The 20,121-nt window shown below is 46.6% G+C and overlaps 1 protein-coding gene across 4 annotated transcripts in view; it reads left to right on the plus strand.

The window, feature by feature from the left end:
* The window catches only part of SOX13 (SRY-box transcription factor 13), a 62,141-nt gene that overhangs the window by 31,735 nt on the left and 10,285 nt on the right, over positions 1 to 20,121 (plus strand). For 2 of the 4 annotated variants that reach the window (XM_033152736.1, XM_033152734.1), the window contains 10 exons: positions 1,710 to 1,917; positions 3,563 to 3,668; positions 4,822 to 4,908; positions 9,828 to 10,000; positions 12,039 to 12,107; positions 13,897 to 14,011; positions 16,257 to 16,339; positions 16,425 to 16,584; positions 17,758 to 17,867; positions 19,264 to 19,360. In XM_033152736.1, the coding sequence (XP_033008627.1) occupies positions 1,711 to 1,917; positions 3,563 to 3,668; positions 4,822 to 4,908; positions 9,828 to 10,000; positions 12,039 to 12,107; positions 13,897 to 14,011; positions 16,257 to 16,339; positions 16,425 to 16,584; positions 17,758 to 17,867; positions 19,264 to 19,360 (1,207 nt within the window). In that variant the 5' untranslated portion in view covers position 1,710. Of the gene's footprint in view, positions 1 to 1,707; positions 1,918 to 3,562; positions 3,669 to 4,821; positions 4,909 to 9,827; positions 10,001 to 12,038; positions 12,108 to 13,896; positions 14,012 to 16,256; positions 16,340 to 16,424; positions 16,585 to 17,757; positions 17,868 to 19,263; positions 19,361 to 20,121 lie in introns of all 4 variants that reach the window. The other 2 variants (XM_033152738.1, XM_033152737.1) reach the window with 2 other exon arrangements.

Genomic DNA, 20,121 nt, shown 5'->3' on the forward strand with positions numbered 1-20,121 from the left:
AAACGGAATGCCTAGTTGCCATTTTAGGGCGGACAGCTCAAAAGCCGTATTTTCCAATACAACGTTTTTCTTCCTGAAATTTATTCTGATTGTGCAGATAAAATATAACAATAGTATTCTGCTGGATGCGCTGCCAGTGTGTGAAAACAGTCAAGATCCAAGGACCCCCAGGCATGTACCTCCAGATGGTGGAGACTTCAGGCGCCATCTTGGCACTCCCAGGCACCTTTACTTGGTGGCATGTGTCTGATAGCCAGGTGCAAAATGCGCCTGGCAAATTCTGAACACTGCCACCATAATTAATTAATTGGAAACACCTCTGTGGCGGTGGATGCATTCAGCTAGCCTTCATGCCAAATAGAAATTAGAAGTTATTAACTTTTCATTAATTAACTTCTCACCTGGCACTAAGTGGTCGAAGCTGCGGCAACATGCCTTTGTGCTGTCAAGGAATGCAGAAAACTGCCCAATGTGAGACTTGGGCACCCCAGCCAAGCAGCTCCTTGAACACGATGTGGAGCAGCCGTAGGAAGCAGAGAGCAAAGGCTGTTTCCTGTGGTAGTGGCGCACCGGTGTCAGAGAGAGAGAGAGAGAGAGAGACCTGCTTTGTTGCCATCGGACACGCGAGCCAGAGACTACATAATGCAGTTGGCATGCCTCGCGGGGTGGGGTGGGGGGACGAGTTGCTGTCACTTATCAGTGCTCCTCCCCAACACATGGATGGCTTTTGTCTCCAGAAGATGAATCTATTTGGTCTCTGGTGGGCTGCGGCATGGATGTACCAGGGATGAAAATGGAAGGGCGCAGGCTTCAGACTGGAATGGCAGTAGGAGCCAAAAACCAAGCGGCGGAGGAAACCCAATAGCCTGAAAAGCACAATGATTTGTTCAGAGAAGGGCAGGGAACCGAGATAAAAAAGCCCTGCTAAGATCAGAAACTCTGGCGTGCACAGTGCCCCATTGTTCAGCTGTCACACTTCCTTTTACTTTATTGCTTTTGTCCAACACCCTATTGTTCCACTTCCTTTTGTCCCCTATTCAGTGTGCTGGCTTTTCATTACCCAGCCAGCCTTGTTGTTTTCATTTCTTTTGTCTGAAGTTCCTGAGAGGAAGGTTTTATTTTCAGCAGTTTGATTAATTCACAGCTTGAGACAGGCTTTGTTTGTTATGTAATTACTGCCCTGCGCTTTTCCAGAGCTCCGAGTGGCAGGGATGGTGGCACTTGGCCAGTTGCAATGGCTGCTTTCGCCCCAAGCCCCCTTTTTGTGCTCCTGCGCCAGGAAATTGCTGTGTGGTTGCATTGCTGTGTTTTTGGTTCTGACGGACCTGGAAAGTCCAAGCCGAGAGCCCTCTGAGGGCCAGTTCTCCTGTGGCATTAACATCACTCCTGTGCAAGGAAAGACACATACAATGTGTGAATGCTGCTGTGTATATATGCCATTTTCTCTCTGGGGCTCTGTCTTGTACCCAATTCAGGAATTTTCTTTCACACCAAATTCTGACCATGCCAAGGCATGTTTCTTTGGCAAATCCATCAATGTATCTAAAGAAGTGTGCTAGCACACGAAAGCTCATACCAATAACAAACTTAGTTGGTCTCTAAGGTGCTACTGGAAGAATTTTTTCATTTTTCATTTTTATTTTGTTTCCATCAATGTGATGTTTTCCTACCTCCCCCCCCCCCATTTCCCCCTCTCCCTCTCCCCACAGGATGTCCATGAGGAGCCCTGCCTCTCCTCAGCTGGAGCTCGATGGAGCCGGGAACATGGTGAACTGCAGCATTAAGATAGAAGAGAAGAGTGAGAGCTGCTATCAATCTACACAGGGGGAGGTGACTGGTGCTCCTCCTGGCTCTGAGAATCCACACAATTCACCATTGCCACTGAGTGAAGTTACTGAGCCCCAAACGCTTCCACAGGTGGGACAAAGTCTATTGGCGTCCATTCTTCCTCCTTGTCTTGAGGCAGGGCATTCTACATTTTCTGCACTCAAAGCACATAAACCAGGCCACTAGGATGTATAATTCCACTCAGATCTGGCCCAAGACACTCTACATGGAGACTCTTACACACACACACACCCTCCCCCACTGCATTACAAATTCAACAATAATTAATAAAATAACTAATAATGGACACTTCAAATCAGCTTCCAGAAGTGGCCACTTTACTTTAGCTAGCGGTTGAACTAGCCCAGAGTGAGTTTCTGATATTACATTTGCATCTGAGGTATGTGGCCTACCTCCTGGTGTTTTGGTTTTCACATAAAAGCAGCCAGCAGTATCACTGTACAGGATGTACGATTTCATTGCCCCCGCCCCTGGCAATTCTTTCACTCGAAGCTGCTAATTTGCTTTGCTTGGGATACACACACACACAAACACACAAACACACACACACACACACACACACACACACACACACTGTCCAGGGGGGCAAAGAGCAGTTTTGCGGGAAGGAATTCAAAATGTTAAGTTGACACGGGTAGCTGCCCCTCAGCACTACTGCTCAAGTCAAAATAGGGGGCCCTCTTGTCTGTTTTGACAGTTGACTGAGCCGCTGGGATCGTGGATCTCCTGTAGTTTGAACGTGTAGCAGTAGAAACCCTCATCTAAATGGCTAGGTGTATATCTTTCAAGAAATGGCCTGGCCATTAAGTTTTTGCTCCCTTAATACACATATCAGTAAAAAAAGTGGGGGGAAAGCTCAAGACCGTGATTTGGGGATTTTTTTGTTAATCAAAAGGGAGGGACTCTGATTCAATAACTGGCATGTCCAGCCTTTTAAATTGTCATTCCTCTCCTGTGGAATCCTCTCCCTAGTGAGGGTTATTAACACCCTTTTGGCACCAGATAACAACCTATCTCTTCTCCCAGGAATTTGATGGATTGTGATCAATGTTCTGCTGCTTATTGCAAAATGTTTTTTGTTTTTTTGCTGCTGAAGTTCTGCAGTTTGGGGGTCATTGTATTGCTTTATTGTAATGTGTAATATTTATTTTTAATGCTTGGCCTTAAATCTGAACTTTTTGCAAGTTGCTTAGAGACCCTTTTGTAGTGAGCAACCAATAAGCTAAATAACAGATAAATAATTAGAGGATTACAGGTGCCTCTGCCTAAGATTTGGGTGAGCCATTACCACTCACAATAGAAGAGTACTGGGCTAGTTTTCCCATCTATGATGTTTTGACATCTGAGCCATAATTTAATGTTTACTTTTCCTTTTTAAATCCACAGTCTTGAAAAAGGTGTTACTTTTCCTAACAGTTCCATAGGTTTTTGTTCTTCCCTCCCTCAGCTAGTTTAATGGCTGACCCACATACTATTGCAGCAATTTGATTTTGTCCTTGCTTTGTGAGTTGAAAAGATTTTTGGGTGGGTGGGACACAGTCTTCTCATTTTCGAAATGAGCACCCTGATTCACTGCAGCTCATTCACTCAAGAGGATGCTCGAACACACCCTGCACAGAAGGAAGATTTCATGAGGATCAGCTCTATCTGTTATCCTTTCCTTTTTAATTTCCTGAAGGCTATTGGTGATTGACAATGGCTCGCTCTCTTTCAGGAATCTGCATCTCCAGTGGACAAGGCATTAGACTCCAGGAACTCTGCATTCGAGGCGGCAGTGAGCAACCGGGAAAAATTGGATTTCAACAGAAACTTAAAAGAAGGTAGGAAGGGTGCTTTACAACCATTGCGTTCAGTTAAGTGCACCTCCTTCATTCTTGCCATCTTTTCTAGAAAGAGGCCATGATTGTGTGACAGAACACAAGCTTTGCATTCGCAGGGTACAAGATTCACGGCATCTCTAGTTAAAATCCCTTGTGTTGCAAAGTAGGAAAAGAACCTGCTGGAAGGACCTTGTGGAGGTCCTGCCAAGAGGAGGCAGATGATTGGCTTGGATGCAGTGAAAGGTAGCTACTCATATATCCAGTAGTGGCTGGTGTGGTAGGGCAGGGCTATGGAACCATCCTCCTGGCACCTGCATTTTTTCAGCCTGCCTGGAAGAGGGGCAGCAAAGGAACAGTGAGGTTGGGGCTGCACAATTGCAGCGGTGGAGTCAATCTGGTGCTCCTGTCAGCGCATCTTACAAGCCCCACCTCTTTGCTGCTGTGCCTCACCCAGATAAGCTGTGGTGACGCCATTGTCAGGAGGATGGCTCTACAGCCCAGCTGCACCACGCTGGCCCCTTCTGCTTGAATCATTTCCCTTTTGGAGTGGCTCCTTTGCTGCAGGTGGATGTAGTTACACCAACAAATGGGTATAATAATTTTAGAATGTTCATACTGGATCAAACAGTCCATCCATCCCAAGTGCCACGACTTAAAGAGTAAATAACACAGTGGGCACCTCGGTTGTCGAATGTATTCCGTTCCGGAAGACCGTCCGACTTCCGAAATATTAGACAACGGAGGAGCAATGGGCGGCCGGCAAATTCCATTGAAAAAATGAAGAAATGCACCTCGGAAGTCATTCTACTTCTGAGGCACATTTGAAAATGGAAGCATTCACTTCTGGGTTTTCAGCGTTTGTAAATCAAAAGGTTCGGCTTCTGAGACGCTCAAAAATTGAGGTATTTAGATATAGAATAATCTGTCCCCTTCCTTCAGTCCCACGTTTTGGCAGTCAGTTTCTTAAAAAGGTCTCATCATCTTGGCCACTGAGGAATCTGTCCTTGGAGATTTGTCCTCCATGAGCTGATCCAGTCATCATATCTGTTGTTCCATATGATCAATGCATTGTTTAAAATAAACTCTGGAACTTTTCTCCTTTTGAACCAGAAAGCCACCTACATGTTGTACACTAACATTCTTATTTATACAGTGATGCCGACCATTGAGAAGTTACTGTCCAGTGACTGGAAAGAGAGACTTCTGGGGAAAAATCCAATGGAATCCAAAGATGTGAAAGGTGAGCATCTGGTCTGGTTTGGCAGGGACTGCTTTAAGGCCCAGACCACAGAGAGCAGGCATCATTTGTTCTATTGGTTAGAGAGTGACAATATTGGACCCCCTAGCCCAGTGATGGCGAACCTTTTTGAGCCCGAGTGCCCAAACTGCAGCGGAAAACCAACTTTTTTATTTCAAAGTGCCAACACTGCAATTAAACCTGAATATCGAGGTTTTTAGTTAGAAAAAACACCTACAGTTGTCCAAACATTTGCAGTCTTAAAAGTAAAAGTAAAACACAATAACAAAGTTTTCAATGTTACAGTTTTTTATTGAAAAAAACCCATAAACTCTACATGTGCATGTATTTTAGACAAAGGGATACTCAACTTGTAATAATGATTATATGCCAGACTGACATTGTATGGAACAAGCCTTGTTGTTGTTCAGTCGTTCAGTTGTGTCCGACTCTTCGTGACCCCATGGACCAGAGCATGCCAGGCACGCCTATCCTTCACTGCCTCTCGTAGTTTGGCCAAACTCATGTTAGTAGCTTCGAGAACACTGTCCAACCATCTCATCCTCTGTCATCCCCTTCTCCTTGTGCCCTCCATCTTTCCCAACATCAGGGTCTTTTCTAGGGAGTCTTCTCTTCTCATGAGGTGGCCAAAGTACTGTAGCCTCAACATCAGGATCTGTCCTTCTAGTGAGCACTCAGGGCTGATTTCTTTAAGAATGGATAGGTTTGATCTTCTTGCAGTCCATGGGACTCTAAAGAGCCTCCTCCAGCACCATAATTCAAAAGCATCAATTCTTTGGCGATCAGCCTTCTTTATGGTCCAGCTCCCCCTTCCATACATCACTACTGGGAAAACTATAGCTTTAAGTATACGGACCTTTGTCGGCAAGGTGATGTCTCTGCTTTTTAAGATGCTGTCTAGGTTTGTCATTGCTTTTCTCCCAAGAAGCAGGCGTCTTCTAATTTCGTGACTGCTGTCACCATCTGCAGTGATCATGGAGCCCAAGAAAGTAAAATCTCTCATTGCCTCCATTTCTTCCCCTTCTATTTGCCAGGAGGTGATATTTAGATAGTTTGTTACTATTTCAACTTTGATTCAGACTGAAACAATATGCATATGATCAGGATGTCAAGTACTGATAGAGCCCAGTTCTGAACACTGCATCTGAAATTGTGTCCAAATGGTATTTGTGGATCTTCGTGAACAGATGGAGACACAGGCAGAAGTAGAACATTGACAGAATTTTTATATCGAATAAATAAATGGATCACTATAACAGAATATGTGCTAAAATTAAGCTTCTGGTCAGGCAGATATATGTGTTAGCATAGTGGAAATAACTCATCTTATGCACAGTCTCTGAATAGCAGTAACAGATAGAGATTATAGTGCTGCTCCAAAAGGTTTTCTTTTTCTTTTTCCTTACAAGCATTTCTAGGGGCAAGCAAGATGTGATGTTAAATGTGTCTTTGCATCCAGTGTGCTGGCTTGCTGTTATTGTTTTAAATGCAAATAGCATCAATTGGGGCAGTTGATAATAATCAGGGCCACAGCAGATGGAGAGTTCAACCCTTTCCACACCTGTTGTGGTCCTTATGAAAACCACCCCTTTGAAATTGCTATTTGCATTGGTAGGAAATGCAAATGTTAACACGGGAGGCTCTCTCCAAAGCAAATTAGCAATTGACCTCAGAAGAGCAACAGTCCTTAGGGCTGCAGCATGGGAGGAAATGGTTAAATTGCCTCTCCATGCCTGCTGTGTCCTTCATAAATATCCCTTTTGCCCCCAGCAAGAAGAGATGTTTTTACAATGCAAACCCACATCCCATCAGGAGAATATGCAATGCGGAGGGGAGAAAAGAAAAGAAAAGTGGAGTGGAGAAGGCTGAAGTAAATATATCTGGGGCTGGGGTGGAAGAAATGGAAAGGACGCAAAGAGGAGTAGGAAAGGAGGAAGGGAAAGGGACAGAAAGCGAACGAGAATCAGGAGGAGGCTGAAGGAGACCAGCAGCGCAAAAGGAAGGGAATATGAGGAGCGAGGGGAGAGAAAAAGGGCGAGAAGGGGCGAAGGTGCCCGAGGGAGGGGCAACAGAGAGAGAGAGAGAGAGAGAGAGACGGCCGGGTGCGGATGGAGGGAGGGAGGCAGGGAGGTGCGAGAGGGAAGAGCGAAGCCGCGCGGCTCCCCGCCCCCGCTCGCAGCGCTCAAAAGGAGGGCTTCCCCTCACCCGCCGCCCCTGGCCCAGCCCCCGCTGCTGTTACCTCGTCGTCGTCGTCGCCTCGTGTCGAATCCTCCGCAGCAGCCAGCAGCAGCAGCAGCCAAACACCACTGGGACAGGCGCCAAGGAGGGAAATTGCTGCTGTCTGCTGCTGCGCCTGCGCTGGCAGGACGCATGAGCAGAGCAGCGCGGCGGCGCCATTTCCCCGCCCCTGGCGTGCCAGCAGAGAGAGCTCTGCGTGCCAGCTGTGGCACGCGTGCCACGGGTTCGCCATCACTGCCCTAGCCCCTCTTTTCCCCAAATCAGTTAAGTTAAATTACAAAGCCCACTGTCATTGAATTAATATCACCACAGCTCATAAAGCTTTGCCTTATTACAGAGGATACAAAACCAATGAAATATAAGACATGGCTTCCCATCATTAGCTAGTGTATCTTGCGAAGGTATGTTCTAATACAAGGGTGGGGAGCCTGAGGCCCTCCAGAAGTTGCTGGATTACTGCTGCCATAATCCCTGCCCTTACAGACTGGGGGTGATGGGAGTTGTAGTCCTACAACACATGGTGCAAGAACAGGTCCCCAGCCCCTGGTCTTTGGTGAGAATTGTATATATTATTTATAATTCACAAAACTGATTGCATGTGATGATTTCTCTAGGGCTATTGCTAGGAATAGGCCCCGGAACAAAATCCGCGTTGGGCTGGTTCATCGCAAGGTGGAACCAAAGTTTGTTTCATCCCATTTCCATTCAGGTTTTCAAGGACAAATCTACATATATAATCTTTAAATCCCACACAGAATACTTTGACATAAGAAATTAAGAAGAAAAAAAACCATAAGGTGCTCCAAATTGTGTGTGCTTACAATGTGGTCAAAGAGCTATTTGCCTGCCACCTTTTTTCATATATTTTTTTTAAATCACCTGCCTAAGAGCATCTAGCTAGCTCACAGGGCTCCTGCCACTGCATGCATTGAAATCGGTCTTGATGATGTGCTACTGTTCTCTGGAAAATTTTGCATACATTTTATATTTTACATTCACCCTCCCCCCCACCTTTAAAGTCTTTGTAAAATATGTAAAATACAGTGGTACCTTGGTTTAGACCCATAATCCATTCTGGAGGTCCGTTTGTAAACCAAAACAGGTTGTAACCCAAGGCGCGCTTTCACCAATGGGGCTTCCAATTATTATTTTTTTGTAATAAAAAAAATGGGTTGTAATCCCAAAAAAGGTTGCAAACCACACACTTCCAGGTTTGACGTGTTTTTAATCCAAAACCTATGGAAACCAAGGTACCACTGTACACTTAAAATGTATGTAGGATAGCAGCATTCCCCTCCCCCCCCCCAAGAGTGACAACACATCATTAAAAATTGATCAATCCTACTGGGATTTGCCACATTGATTTCAATATGTACAGCAGAAACAGCCTCATGCGCTAGTTAGCTGCTGTTAGGCAGCTGGAATTGCTTTTGAAGGAAGACAGGCTGGCCGGCCTTGAACCACCTCATAAGAAAATTCATAAGAGATTGGGAATCCAGTCCTGTATGGGTTCCAGAGTGAATCCTTACCCTGAGCACATCACATTTGTCCAGGCAGATGGGATCAGGTCTGTCCACTTCGGAATCATGGCTTGCTGGATTCCTCTCTGATCCTCAGAAATCTTGACTGAGTTTGAATTGATCCATATAGCAGCTAATCAATAAAATCTGCATTTATCTGCATACAGAACAATAGTTCTGAAGGGGGGAAAGGCATGCATGTGTCCCAGCAGGAACCATCTTAGAATAGAATGCCTTTTCTGAGAAAGTGCCTCCCCGCTCCCCAATTTTGTGAGTACCTGCATTAAAAAGATTTTTTTTTAAAACAAAACAAATCTACCTGATTAATGGCAGTCACCTTTTTAATGAATCTAAAGATATGCAATCAGCTATGCTTAATTGACTATACAGTCATACCTCATGTTACGTTTGCTTCAGGTTGCGTCCCACGGTGACCCGGAAGTACCGGAAAGGGTTACTTCTGGGTTTTGCCGCTTGCTCATGCGCAGTAGCACTAAATCACGCTTCACACATGTGCACAAGCGTCAATCGCACAGCGCGCATGCACAGATATGGCATTTCAGGTTGCAGGCTTTTCACGTTGTGAACGGGCCCCCGGAATGGATCTCGTTCGCAACCAGAGGTACCACTGTACATTGCAGACCTAGATTTCTCCAACCCTCCGGGGGGGGGGGAGCTATATGTTTAAAGAATGTGTGAAGGCGGTTGTGTGGCTTGATCAGCCAACCCTGCCTTTCTTGCCCATGTGTAGCAATGCCAACCCATGCCATCTGCACGTTGGGCTGATAATGTGAAGGGGCTCTTCCTGCCCATTGATGTACACAGGCAGAACTTCATGCGAAGGTGGGACCCTGACTGCTGCCTCCCACCAATTCATGGGGACTTCTGTGTGTGCAGATGAGCATGTGAGTAGATCCCCTTCATAAATTGACTGAACAGGGAGCCTTGATCACTGTGCAAATTGTCATCAGGGCTAACATACATAGTCCCCTTACACTTTCTTTCAATGTGTGTGTGTTGTTTCAACCCCCTTCACTCTCCACTAAGTGTTTAATGAATTAGATGTTTCAGAACTAGATTTAAGAACTCTCTTCCTGTCCTTCTTCCTCTTTCTTTTTTCCTTTGGGCTCTTGTTTGTCCCAGGAACCCAAGAAAGCCTGGCGGAGAAGGAGTTGCAGCTGCTGGTCATGATTAACCAGCTGTCCATCCTGCGGGACCAGCTGCTGACTGCCCACTCGGAGCAGAAGAACATGGCAGCTATGCTGTTTGAGAAGCAGCAGCAGCAGATGGAACTGGCCAGGCAGCAGCAGGAACAGGTAGGGAGTACAACACCACTTTGGGGTTGTGTTTGCCCTTCTCAACCTTTGGGATAGGTCTTCAGGAAATGGCTTGGGTGCAGGTTGGCAGAGCCCATGTGACCTTGGCAAGGGATCTTTTCAGTTCTGTCCCTGATATAATAGTGCTACAGGGGTTACTGGCACTTTACATATCTCAAGTGATTTAAGGGGAAAACAATTTGGAAGTAGTGTAGCTGGTGTGGGAGTCACAATGAAGTGGGAGTCACTCACATAATCTGTTCTAAAGCACTGAATGCGTTACTACACAAATCAAATAAGTGGGTAGGCGTCAACTAAGTTTTACTAAGTGCAAATCCATTGAAATTAATCAACACGACTCAGTTAGGACCAGTAACTTCAGTGGATTGACTCTGGTTAAAAGTGAGTTGAATATCACCCTTATTTGGAATGGGAAAATGGCACTGGTGTAAAGTGAACAGGTTCGCAAGTCACATATAATAGTATCTTCTGGTGATGCAGGGAGGTGATGCTGGTGGGAATAGGTAGATCTGGGCTACTGCATGGTGACAGGGAAGAGTTAAAGGTTTTATTGGCTCTACCATACACAGCATAATCCTATGCATATTTAATCTGGTGCAAACCTCACTAGGATTACAATTGTAGACTTTAAAAAAATGGAATACAGTTATAGTTACACAGTATTTGCAATAATGAGAATTTGGGGGTGAGTGGGAGAAGGTAATGATAGTACCTTTTCCCCATGCATGTAGAATTCAGTCCCACAAACTACTTACACAATGAGCTACATGAATTATAAATGTAGTTTGATCAATGTCTATAGAACTGTAACGGTTAAGTGCAATTATGACCACTTTACAGTGATTTGTGAATCACGTTGATGCATCTCTCTGTATATCGTTGCCTGTTGGAATTCATAGATCCCCATGTTAAAAAGTGTACAGTTTCCATGGTATGTGTGAATATGGGGGGGGGGGGGAGAGGAATTAGGAAAGCATACAGAACAAGGAGGAAAGTTTAAAAAACCCCCACCAAAACTAAAGAAAACATTATTGTTTGAACCTTGCGATTTCCAAGTCCATAAATCAAGACTTTTCAAAGGTTCATTTCCCCATTTTAAGGTCTATAATGATCAAGCAGTTGTTGACATGGAAGAATAATTGCAACATGCACGTCAGCTGCACTTTGACACCTGTCGTATTTCTGAAATGATAAAACCAAGTAGCATTCATAGTTATGTACAAATTAGTTGCCAGTTTATACTCGTCATAGGACTAAGTATTGGACAGGTTGACAAGCCCCTGCAGGGTACTCCCAAGAACTCAGCTGTTTTAAGAAGAATGAGAAACTGAACAATTTTAGGAAAATGATATTCCAGAGAAGTGGGCATATTAGTTTGCTGCGGCAAAGAAGATAAAAGCTCCCGTGAAGTCATAAAAACTACTTAATTTATTGCCACTTGAGTCTTTTAAGTAAGGACAATTATTTACTTCATCAGGTGTGGTTATGCATTGCAGTGCTACTAAATCTGAGAGACAGCAAGCCTTCATGGTTTAGAAGTAATCCCAAGAGCTTAGATTTTAGGAAGAGATTAGGTATTGGGGTACCACTGCCTAACTCCAACTCTGTAGAACCATCAAATGCTACCACATTTCAGGCCCAGTTCTGATGTAATGCTGTACACATTATATCGGGGATGTGAACCTCTGGTCCTCCAGTTGTTGTTGGATATCTGGATGGCTGCAGGTTCCTCACCCTGCATTATACTCTTGTTTTCTGCTCTATAATGTGTAAATCTGACACCTGATTTATTCAAATAATGTGCTCATTCACCTCTTCCTTACAAATACTCAAGCTTGGATCGTGGAAGGGCTGGGAGGTTCTCCTTCGTAATAAAGATGGAGAAGCAGTTGGGAAAGCCGAATGGGAAGCGCCATGTGTCTTGAAGTTCTCAATGCCTGGTTCATAGGCAGCAGCTCTCATAGGCTACCTGTGTTCATTTGGCCCCTTGGCCCTTCATAGTCTTCTCCTCTTGCAGATTGCCAAGCAACAGCAACAGCTGATCCAGCAGCAACACAAGATCAACCTGCTACAGCAGCAGATCCAGGTAAAAGGGGTCTCCTTTCCCCCTGCACATAGCAAGGAAGATAGCCTGAAAATCAGGAGACAAGGGTTTGGAACCCGGCTCTGCCAGATGTTCCCTGTGCAACTAGGTTAGGAATGCCACATGAATTCTTTTTCCAGAAATTAACATAGAAGCAGGACAATGGTGAATTGAACATGGATTCAAACCGTAAGATAAGTCTGCCAATGGCTGCAAATCTAAACCCCTTATTTAAAAGTAAATCCCATCAAAATCCATGGGTCTCATTTTTAGACTGGGGTGTATGTTGTACATCAGGGGCCTGTGGCCCACAGTTCTGATTAGGCTTGCCATGCTTCCCCATTTGGTCTCTGAGGCCACCTGCCTTACACCTGAAGTCATCTATGGCATCAGTTATGGGGAAGGTAAAGATTTTTCTTAGCTATAAAAGGGCTGGTGGCACCTGCAGAGCCCTGTGCATATTGCCCTGCACAGCTCGTTGCAAACCTTGGCAATTTTCTGATCGCTGGTGTTTGCAGATTGTGTGTGTATTGTTTTAAAGCCCTAACAACCACGGGATCACCAGGGCTTCAAAGCACCATATGTGGCTCTGCAGGGACTCATGAGCAGCTGATTGTCACCCTTTTAGCAGAGGATTCCAGGGACTGAACCCAGGACCTTCCGCATTCAAAGCACGTGCTCTACCACTAAGCCATAGGCCCTTCACTTTGAGGGCAATTTGCTCAAAGCCATTGTGCAGAGGGGAGGTCCTAACTCCCCTGCTGCCCTGCAGCCCCTGTCCAAATCGCCCTCCTGCACTGCAAATTCCCACCATCCTATCTCTTCTGGCTTCCTTGAGCACAGAAAAGAAAGAAAAAATGGCACTGGAAATGCATTTTCCCATCTCCTTCTCACTGTAGTTTGCCCCTAAGTTTCAGCCTTCCCGCCACTGCAGTATGGCGTGGTTGTATCTCCATAGATGTGTTGGGAGGGTACAGAAATTAGCTGCCTAATGGAGTGAAAAGTAAGAAGGCCATGGAGATCTCTCCACAACTTCCTTCACCCGATCTTGGATAAGTCTTTTTGGGAAATATAAAGGCAATGCTTTTTTTTCTAGAGAAATAGGAGCTGGTACTCAACATAAGGGACGCGGGTGGCTCTGTGGTCTAAACCACTGATCCTAGGGCTTGCCGATCAGAAGGTCGGCAATTCGAATCCCCATGACGGGGTGAGCTCCCATTGCTCGGTCCCTGCTCCTGCCAACCTAGCAGTTCAAAAGCACGTCAAAGTGCAAGTAGATAAATAGGTACTGCTCTGGTGGGAAGGTAAACAGCGTTTCCGTGCGCTGCTCTGGTTCGCCAGAAGTGGCTTAGTCATGCTGGCCACATGACCCGGAAGCTGTACGCCGGCTCCCTCGACCAGTAAAGCGAGATGAGCGCCGCAACCCCAGAGTCGTCCGTGACTGGACCTAATGGTGAGGGGTACCTTTACCTTTACCTTTACTCAACATGAAGTTGTTAGAATAAGCATGGGCGTAGCCAGGATCTTTGTTTGGGGAAGGCAGTATTTTGTTAGGATGGGGGCAGAACCTCAGATTTGTGTTGATTTGTATTGATTGGGGGGCAGCTGCCCCCCTTGGCTACACCCATGACAGTAAGTGTCACATTTTTTAACAAAAAAGAGGTGACAGTACTATGTGCCCTTGAGTACCCCCTTAAAAAAAGCACTGCTTAAAGGTAACTTTGTATTTGGCTCTGTCTGTCTGTTTGTCTGTCTGTCTGTCTGCCTGTCCCCCTCACCCTTTTCTCTCCAGCAGGTCAACATGCCCTATGTAATGATTCCAGCCTTTCCTCCCAGCCACCAGCCTCTTCCGGTCTCCCCAGATCCTCAAATGGCACTTCCCATCCAGCCCATCCCTTGTAAACCAGGTACGAAGAGGCCGAGAAAAGTGTTGAATTCTGGTTAATGGGACACAGCCTTTCTGGGTACTTCTGCACAGTTGCCTTGCATGTGCTGTTCACTAATAACTGCAACCATTAAAGTCCATGCGGTCGGCAAATTACCGCATTTTTCGGTCCATAAGGCGCTCCGGACCATAAGACGCACTTGTTTTTTAAAGGGGAAAAACCACGGAAAAAATATTTTCCTGGTTTTCCTCCTCTAAAAAACACGGAGGGGAGTGCTGGAGGGGAAGCCCCTTCTCCCTTCACAGCGGCTCATCCCCGCTTCCTTAAAGTGACATGGGGACGAGGGGAGAAGGTTTCTCCCCTCCTCCCCATGTCCCTTTAAGGCAACAGGGGATAAGTCTGCTTTTGGCATCGGGGCGCAGGGTGGTGGAGAAAGCAGCAGCATCCCCGCTGTTTCCTCCACCATCCCATGCCTTGCACCGATCCCAAAAGCCTGCTTTTGGGATTGGCGGGCAGCGCGTGGGGTGGTGGAGGAAATCCTCTACCAACCTCCCTGCTGCCCACCGATCCCAAAAGCAGGCATCGCAGCTGCCTCCCCCCACCTCCCGCCGAATACGGCGGGGGATGGGGGGAGGCAGCAGAGATGTTGGTGGTTCGTGCTAGCAGCTCCGTTCACGGAGCTGCTGGCACGATCCACCAACATCCCCTTCGCTCCCCGCCGCCTCCCCACATCCCCCGTCGCGTTCGGCGGGACGTGGGGAGAGGCGGCGGAGGTGTTGGTGGATCGTGCTAGCAGCTCCATGAACGGAGCTGCTGGCACAATCCACCAACATCCCCTTCGCTTCCCACCGCCTCCCCCCATCCCCCGTCGCGTTCGGCGGGACGTGGGGGGAGGCGGCAGAGGTGTTGGTGGATCGTGCTAGCAGCTCCGTGAACGGAGCTGCTGGCACGATCCACCAGCATCCCCTTCGCTTCCCGCCGCCTCCCCCATCCCCCATCGCGTTCGGCGGGACGTGGGGAGAGGCGGCGGAGGTGTTGGTGGATCGTGCTAGCAGCTCCATGAACGGAGCTGCTGGCACGATCCACCAACATCCCCTTCGCTTCCCGCCGCCTCCCCCCATCCCCCGTCGCGTTCGGCGGGACGTGGGAGGAGGCGGCGGAGGGGTTGGTGGATCGTGCTAGCAGCTCCATGAACGGAGCTGCTGGCACGATCCACCAGCATCCCCTTCGCTTCCCGCCGCCTCCCCCCATCCCCCGTCGCGTTCGGCGGGAGGTCGGGGGAAGCAGCGGAGATGTTGCTGGATCGTGCTAGCAGCTCCGCTCGCCGAAAGAAGCTTCTTTCGGTGAACGGAGGTGCTGGCATGATCCAGCAACATCGCTGCTGCCTCCCCCCACCTTCCGCCGAACGCGACGGGGGATGGGGGGAGGCAGTGGGAGCGAAGCCTTCGCTCCATAAGACGCACAGCGATTTTCCCTTCCATTTTAGGAGGGGAAAAGTGCGTCTTATGGAGCGTAAAATACGGTAGTATCTGTAGATTAAAGCCAAATCAGTCAGGCTTCTTGGATTTAAAGAGCTGGTTCCTGCTAGCTTCATTTAGCCTGTCTTGGCCTTCACTTGAGTCAGCAAAATGTTTGGGGCTAGCCTTGCCTCAGAGAAGGGCTAAGGTACCCACCCAGGATTACAGTTAGTGGTCCTGCAGCTGTGGCAGAAAATCCCAAATTGTATTGGTGCGGTCTTAAAGAAACTGGCAGGGCTTTATGGTCTGGGCCACACAGTCAAGAGAAAAGGCCTCTGTCCCGCCGACACACCCCACCAAGTGCTGCATCTGTAGGGACTGTATTTGAGAAAAACTCATTTGGGCTCCCCTGACCCTTCGATGAGTCTGTGGTTTAGTTACTAGAGGTGTTTTCTCAGGGTTTAGGGGATAAGATGTAGGCTCCAGTGCCAGTGGATTCCCATGAGAAGGACCAGTGTGTGGATCTGTTTCCTCCTTGGGGCTGCCTTCATAGGAAGACTCTGCATCAGAGGACTCCCTCAGATGCTCAGAGACACACACCAGGGAACTATTGATTAGCTGTTAAACCGATTTCAATTTCATGCAAACATGTTTTGGGTTGCCTAACCCTGAGAGCCCCGTTTGAGCTTCCTAGTTCTTAATGCAAAAAGCTTGTGATTCCTGGCGAGGTTTTGCTGGGAGAAAGATATGAACCGCTGTTTGATTTGGTAACTAATCTCCGACTGTTCTCTTTCCTGTCCCATTTGCAGTGGATTACCCCATGCAGCTGCTGCACAGCCCCCCTTTGTCCGCACTGAAGAGACCCGCAAGCTCAGGCCACCTACAGATCCAGGTGCGACCCCCAAACTGTTTTCTCTGTGGGCTTCCAAACTCCTCTGGGAATGTGCTTCTACTCTGCTTCTCTCCTTGCTTTTCAGGAATCTTCGCAGCCACTGAACTTAACAGCAAAGCCCAAAGGCTCCGAGCACCCCAATTCCTCCAGCTCACCCAGCTTAAAGATCAGCAGTTGCCAGTCCCTCACTCCTAACCACGGGGTCTCTCAGGAGCTGCAGACCAGCCCTCCCAGCCTCCCTTTGGGTAAGGTTATGGAAATTCCCCCTGCTCTGGTTCCGAGCTGGCACAGAAGTCCTTCTGCATTTGGATGACAACTGCAAGCTCATGAATTGTTACTTTACTCTCTTGATTTGCTGTGGGGAAAAGATCTGCACTTATTCCTGGATTTAGGAAGGACTTGAACCTGGCATTCCTCAGGATTCTGTTTGGCATTGTTTTCCTCTGTTGGTACTGCTGCACCAGTGTTGGAAGGGGAAAGGCTGTAGCTCATTGGTAGAGCATACAGAAAATGTCCCGGGTTCAATTCCTGGCGTCTCCAGGCAGGACTAAGGAAGACTGGAGAGCTGTTGTCAATCAGTGGAGGCAATGCTGAGTACTGGTCTGACTCAGTATAACACAACTTCATATCAGTTATGTCCACATGCTCTGTTTAAATGTGTTTCATTTAATATATTTTTACATTTTCAGTAATTTAAAATTCCAAGCCTGCTTGTGTATGGCAGTTTTTTGCTTTGGTTTTGAAAAGAAAGATAACATGAGAAATATACTTTCACTCTAGAGCAGCCTTTTCAACCAATGTCCTCCAGATGTTTTGGACCAAAGTTTGTGTAATCCTTGATCATTGTCAGTACTGGCTGGGACTGATGTGCGAGCCTAAACATCTATGGAAGGCACTAGATTAGGAAAGGTCTGCTCTAGAAGCACATACCGGTATTCAAATTCACTAAAATGTGGTTTGTTTCCCATTTAACCACTTTGCTATGGTCAAATACAGAACACTGAAAAGTGGATTTCTCCCCATTTTCAAATGCATCCTTATGAATCTCCATAAGTGGGGACCTGAATCTCCATTCTTTATGGTACAGTGCTAGTATTTCCAAACAAATAGCTGCAGAGTACCTGGATGTAATCTAATGTGTTTTGCATGAGAGGGGCTCACTCTGCAGTTTCATGATAATGGAAGGCACAAGATAACTAAAGCTTTCTCTTTCTGATAAGACAAAAATCTTTTGATGGCTCTGAGAGAAGATTAACTGGGTGCTTTAGAAGACAATGGATCTAAGACTACTGGAACTGGAACTTAAGTGGCGTGCCTTTCTTCCCCAAGTACCTTACTGAGAATGGGCTCTGTGCAAGGGCACCAGATATCCCTGCTTGATCTTGTGACACCGATTCCATTTCATTTTTAAATTTCAGGGTTTCTGGGGGAGGGAGATGCTATCACCAAAGCAATCCAGGATGCCCGGCAGCTTCTGCACAGCCAAAACAGAGCATTGGATGGATCTCCAAATCATCCCTATAGGAAGGTAAGTGGTATTTCTGAGACAGGTTTGGTCTTAAAAAGGGAGAGAGTTGGGATTTCCGTACTTATGCATGTTTGTTTGCCTTGTACATTTATGAACATTTATTCTATATAAGACCTTAGAATTCCTATAACACCCTGAAGATGCACTCTCTGTTAAAAGTCACGTGTGAAAACCATAATTTTGAGGAAGTAGATACGAATAAGTATAATGTGGAATCTGTGGAGAAATAGACCCATCACCTGTAAGGAATGTAACTGGTGCCCACGTTTTCAAAGTCAACTTTTGTAATAGCAAAGAATGAACTTGCCAAGGGTAAATTAGGAACGGACTCATTTATAATGAGCTAACTGGAACTTGGTTTGGACTTGAATTTAGGTATACATTTTTAAGCTTAAGGCATGCTGAGCTTGTGCTTCTAACGAGGTCATCAGGAATATGAGAAGGCTTGTGGGCTTCTTAGTTGAGCTTCTACCCCAATAGACAATGTAGTGAGGCTTCCACAATTACCTCCACTGTCCCTTCTTTTTGCCCCAAAATATACCCTGCAAAGGCAACAAGAAGGGCTGATGCTGCAGTCTAGATGCAGCAACAGCATCCCAGGTACCAGGGTCCCTGGGAACGGCAGTCTCCCAGCTCTTACAGCTTTCTTATTAAGACACTAGAATCTTTGGGGAACTATATTTTCCAGGACTTTCCATGCTGCTGCAGGGCCTAAGCTGTAACAGTAGTATCCCTTTTCATCACCTCCAACACTGCCAGATTGATTCAGTGGGTAAGGGAAGAGGTGTGGCAGTGGGGAAGCTGTTGCTGGAACCAAACAAATTATAACCTGATCTTGGACCTTGGAGAGTCTGGGGGGGGGGGTGTTGGCTCAGGATTAGCCCAGAAGTTCTGAACTGGGAAGCTTGTGCCTGAACTCCCCAATTCTGAACTTCAGGAGCATCACTAAATAGAATTACTGACTTTTGTCTTTAGAGTGATGCTTTTAGAAGTGATCTAGAATGCTTGTTGGAGTTTCCAGTCTGGTTTTAATGGGGCTTCCCCCGAACGGATTCTGATATTTTCCTGCCCTGCCTGCTGAGTTCAAGCATGGTGGTGTGTCCTAAACAACCTATCCAGGCCCCTTTGTCTTGCAGATAGTGCTGCATGCTGGTCTTGGGGTGGTCTTTGGCGGTCCAGTCAAGGAGCAGCTTTTAGACTATGCAGCCCTGCATTTTGGGGCTCCTTATTTCTCAAAAGTCATTTACTTTTGACTAACAAGAAGTAAAAGCATACAGTCTTTATTTAGCAAAAAGTGCATGCCAGTAAATGCTTCAGTTGAAGTTTTCATTCGAGTCACTCCTAACCTTGCTTGCCCTGGTAAAATTCAGTAAACCGCCTTCCCATGTGCTTTCAGGACCAGGTCAGCTTGGATTCTTCACCAGCAAAAGAACAGGTGGATGAGACTTCTTTGCAGAGACTGGATGAGTCCATGCTAACCTGTGATGGGGATGGTAATGATAGTTGATCATAAAAAAATTATCTATGGTAGAATTGGCTCCCTCCCCCTTTCTGTTCCTCACAGGTGCTTCTGCTGCAGTTAACATCTTTCAGGTCTCCAAAGCCCAATAATAGGGGCGGGGGAAAGGCAAAGCTTCTGAAAAATCCCATTTAGTTTGTATAATGAGATTCCTCCCCCATGGACTTTACAAGTTCTCAGCTTCTTTACAGTTCCACACTCAGCTGATATGCAGAAACCACATTGTGCTATCTACAGCTGGTGTGGGAAACCTTTGGCTCTGCAGACATTGCTGAACTACCAACTCCCATCAGCCCTAGCGAGCATGGTCAATGGCCAGGGAGTTGTAGCTCTGCAACATCTGGAGGGCCAAAGGTTCTCCACACATAGCCTATAGGTAGCACAATGTGGTTTCCACATGTCAGTTGTAAGTGAAACTGCAAAGAAGCTGAGAACTTGTGAAGTCCATGGTTTGGGGAGGGCAGGACTTTTTTTCAGCCGGAACTCAGTCCCGGCACCTCTCAGGTGGGTTCTGGCAGCTCTCCATTGCCATTCTAAGAGAATGAGGGAGGTGTTCATAGTATGGGGGGTGGGTGGGAATTGATTATACAAACATAATGTTCTTCCTCCACACATTCATGTCATTGAAGTGGGGCTGCTTGAACTGGCCCCACCTCTTGTCCTGCTAACTCCAGGTTTCACCTTTGCAAATTATGCAGAAAGGGGCAAATCTTTACTCCTTTATTTTAATTTAAC

Source organism: Lacerta agilis, chromosome 6 (genome assembly GCF_009819535.1).
Source record: "Lacerta agilis isolate rLacAgi1 chromosome 6, rLacAgi1.pri, whole genome shotgun sequence".
NCBI classification, from domain to species: Eukaryota; Metazoa; Chordata; class Lepidosauria; order Squamata; family Lacertidae; genus Lacerta; species Lacerta agilis.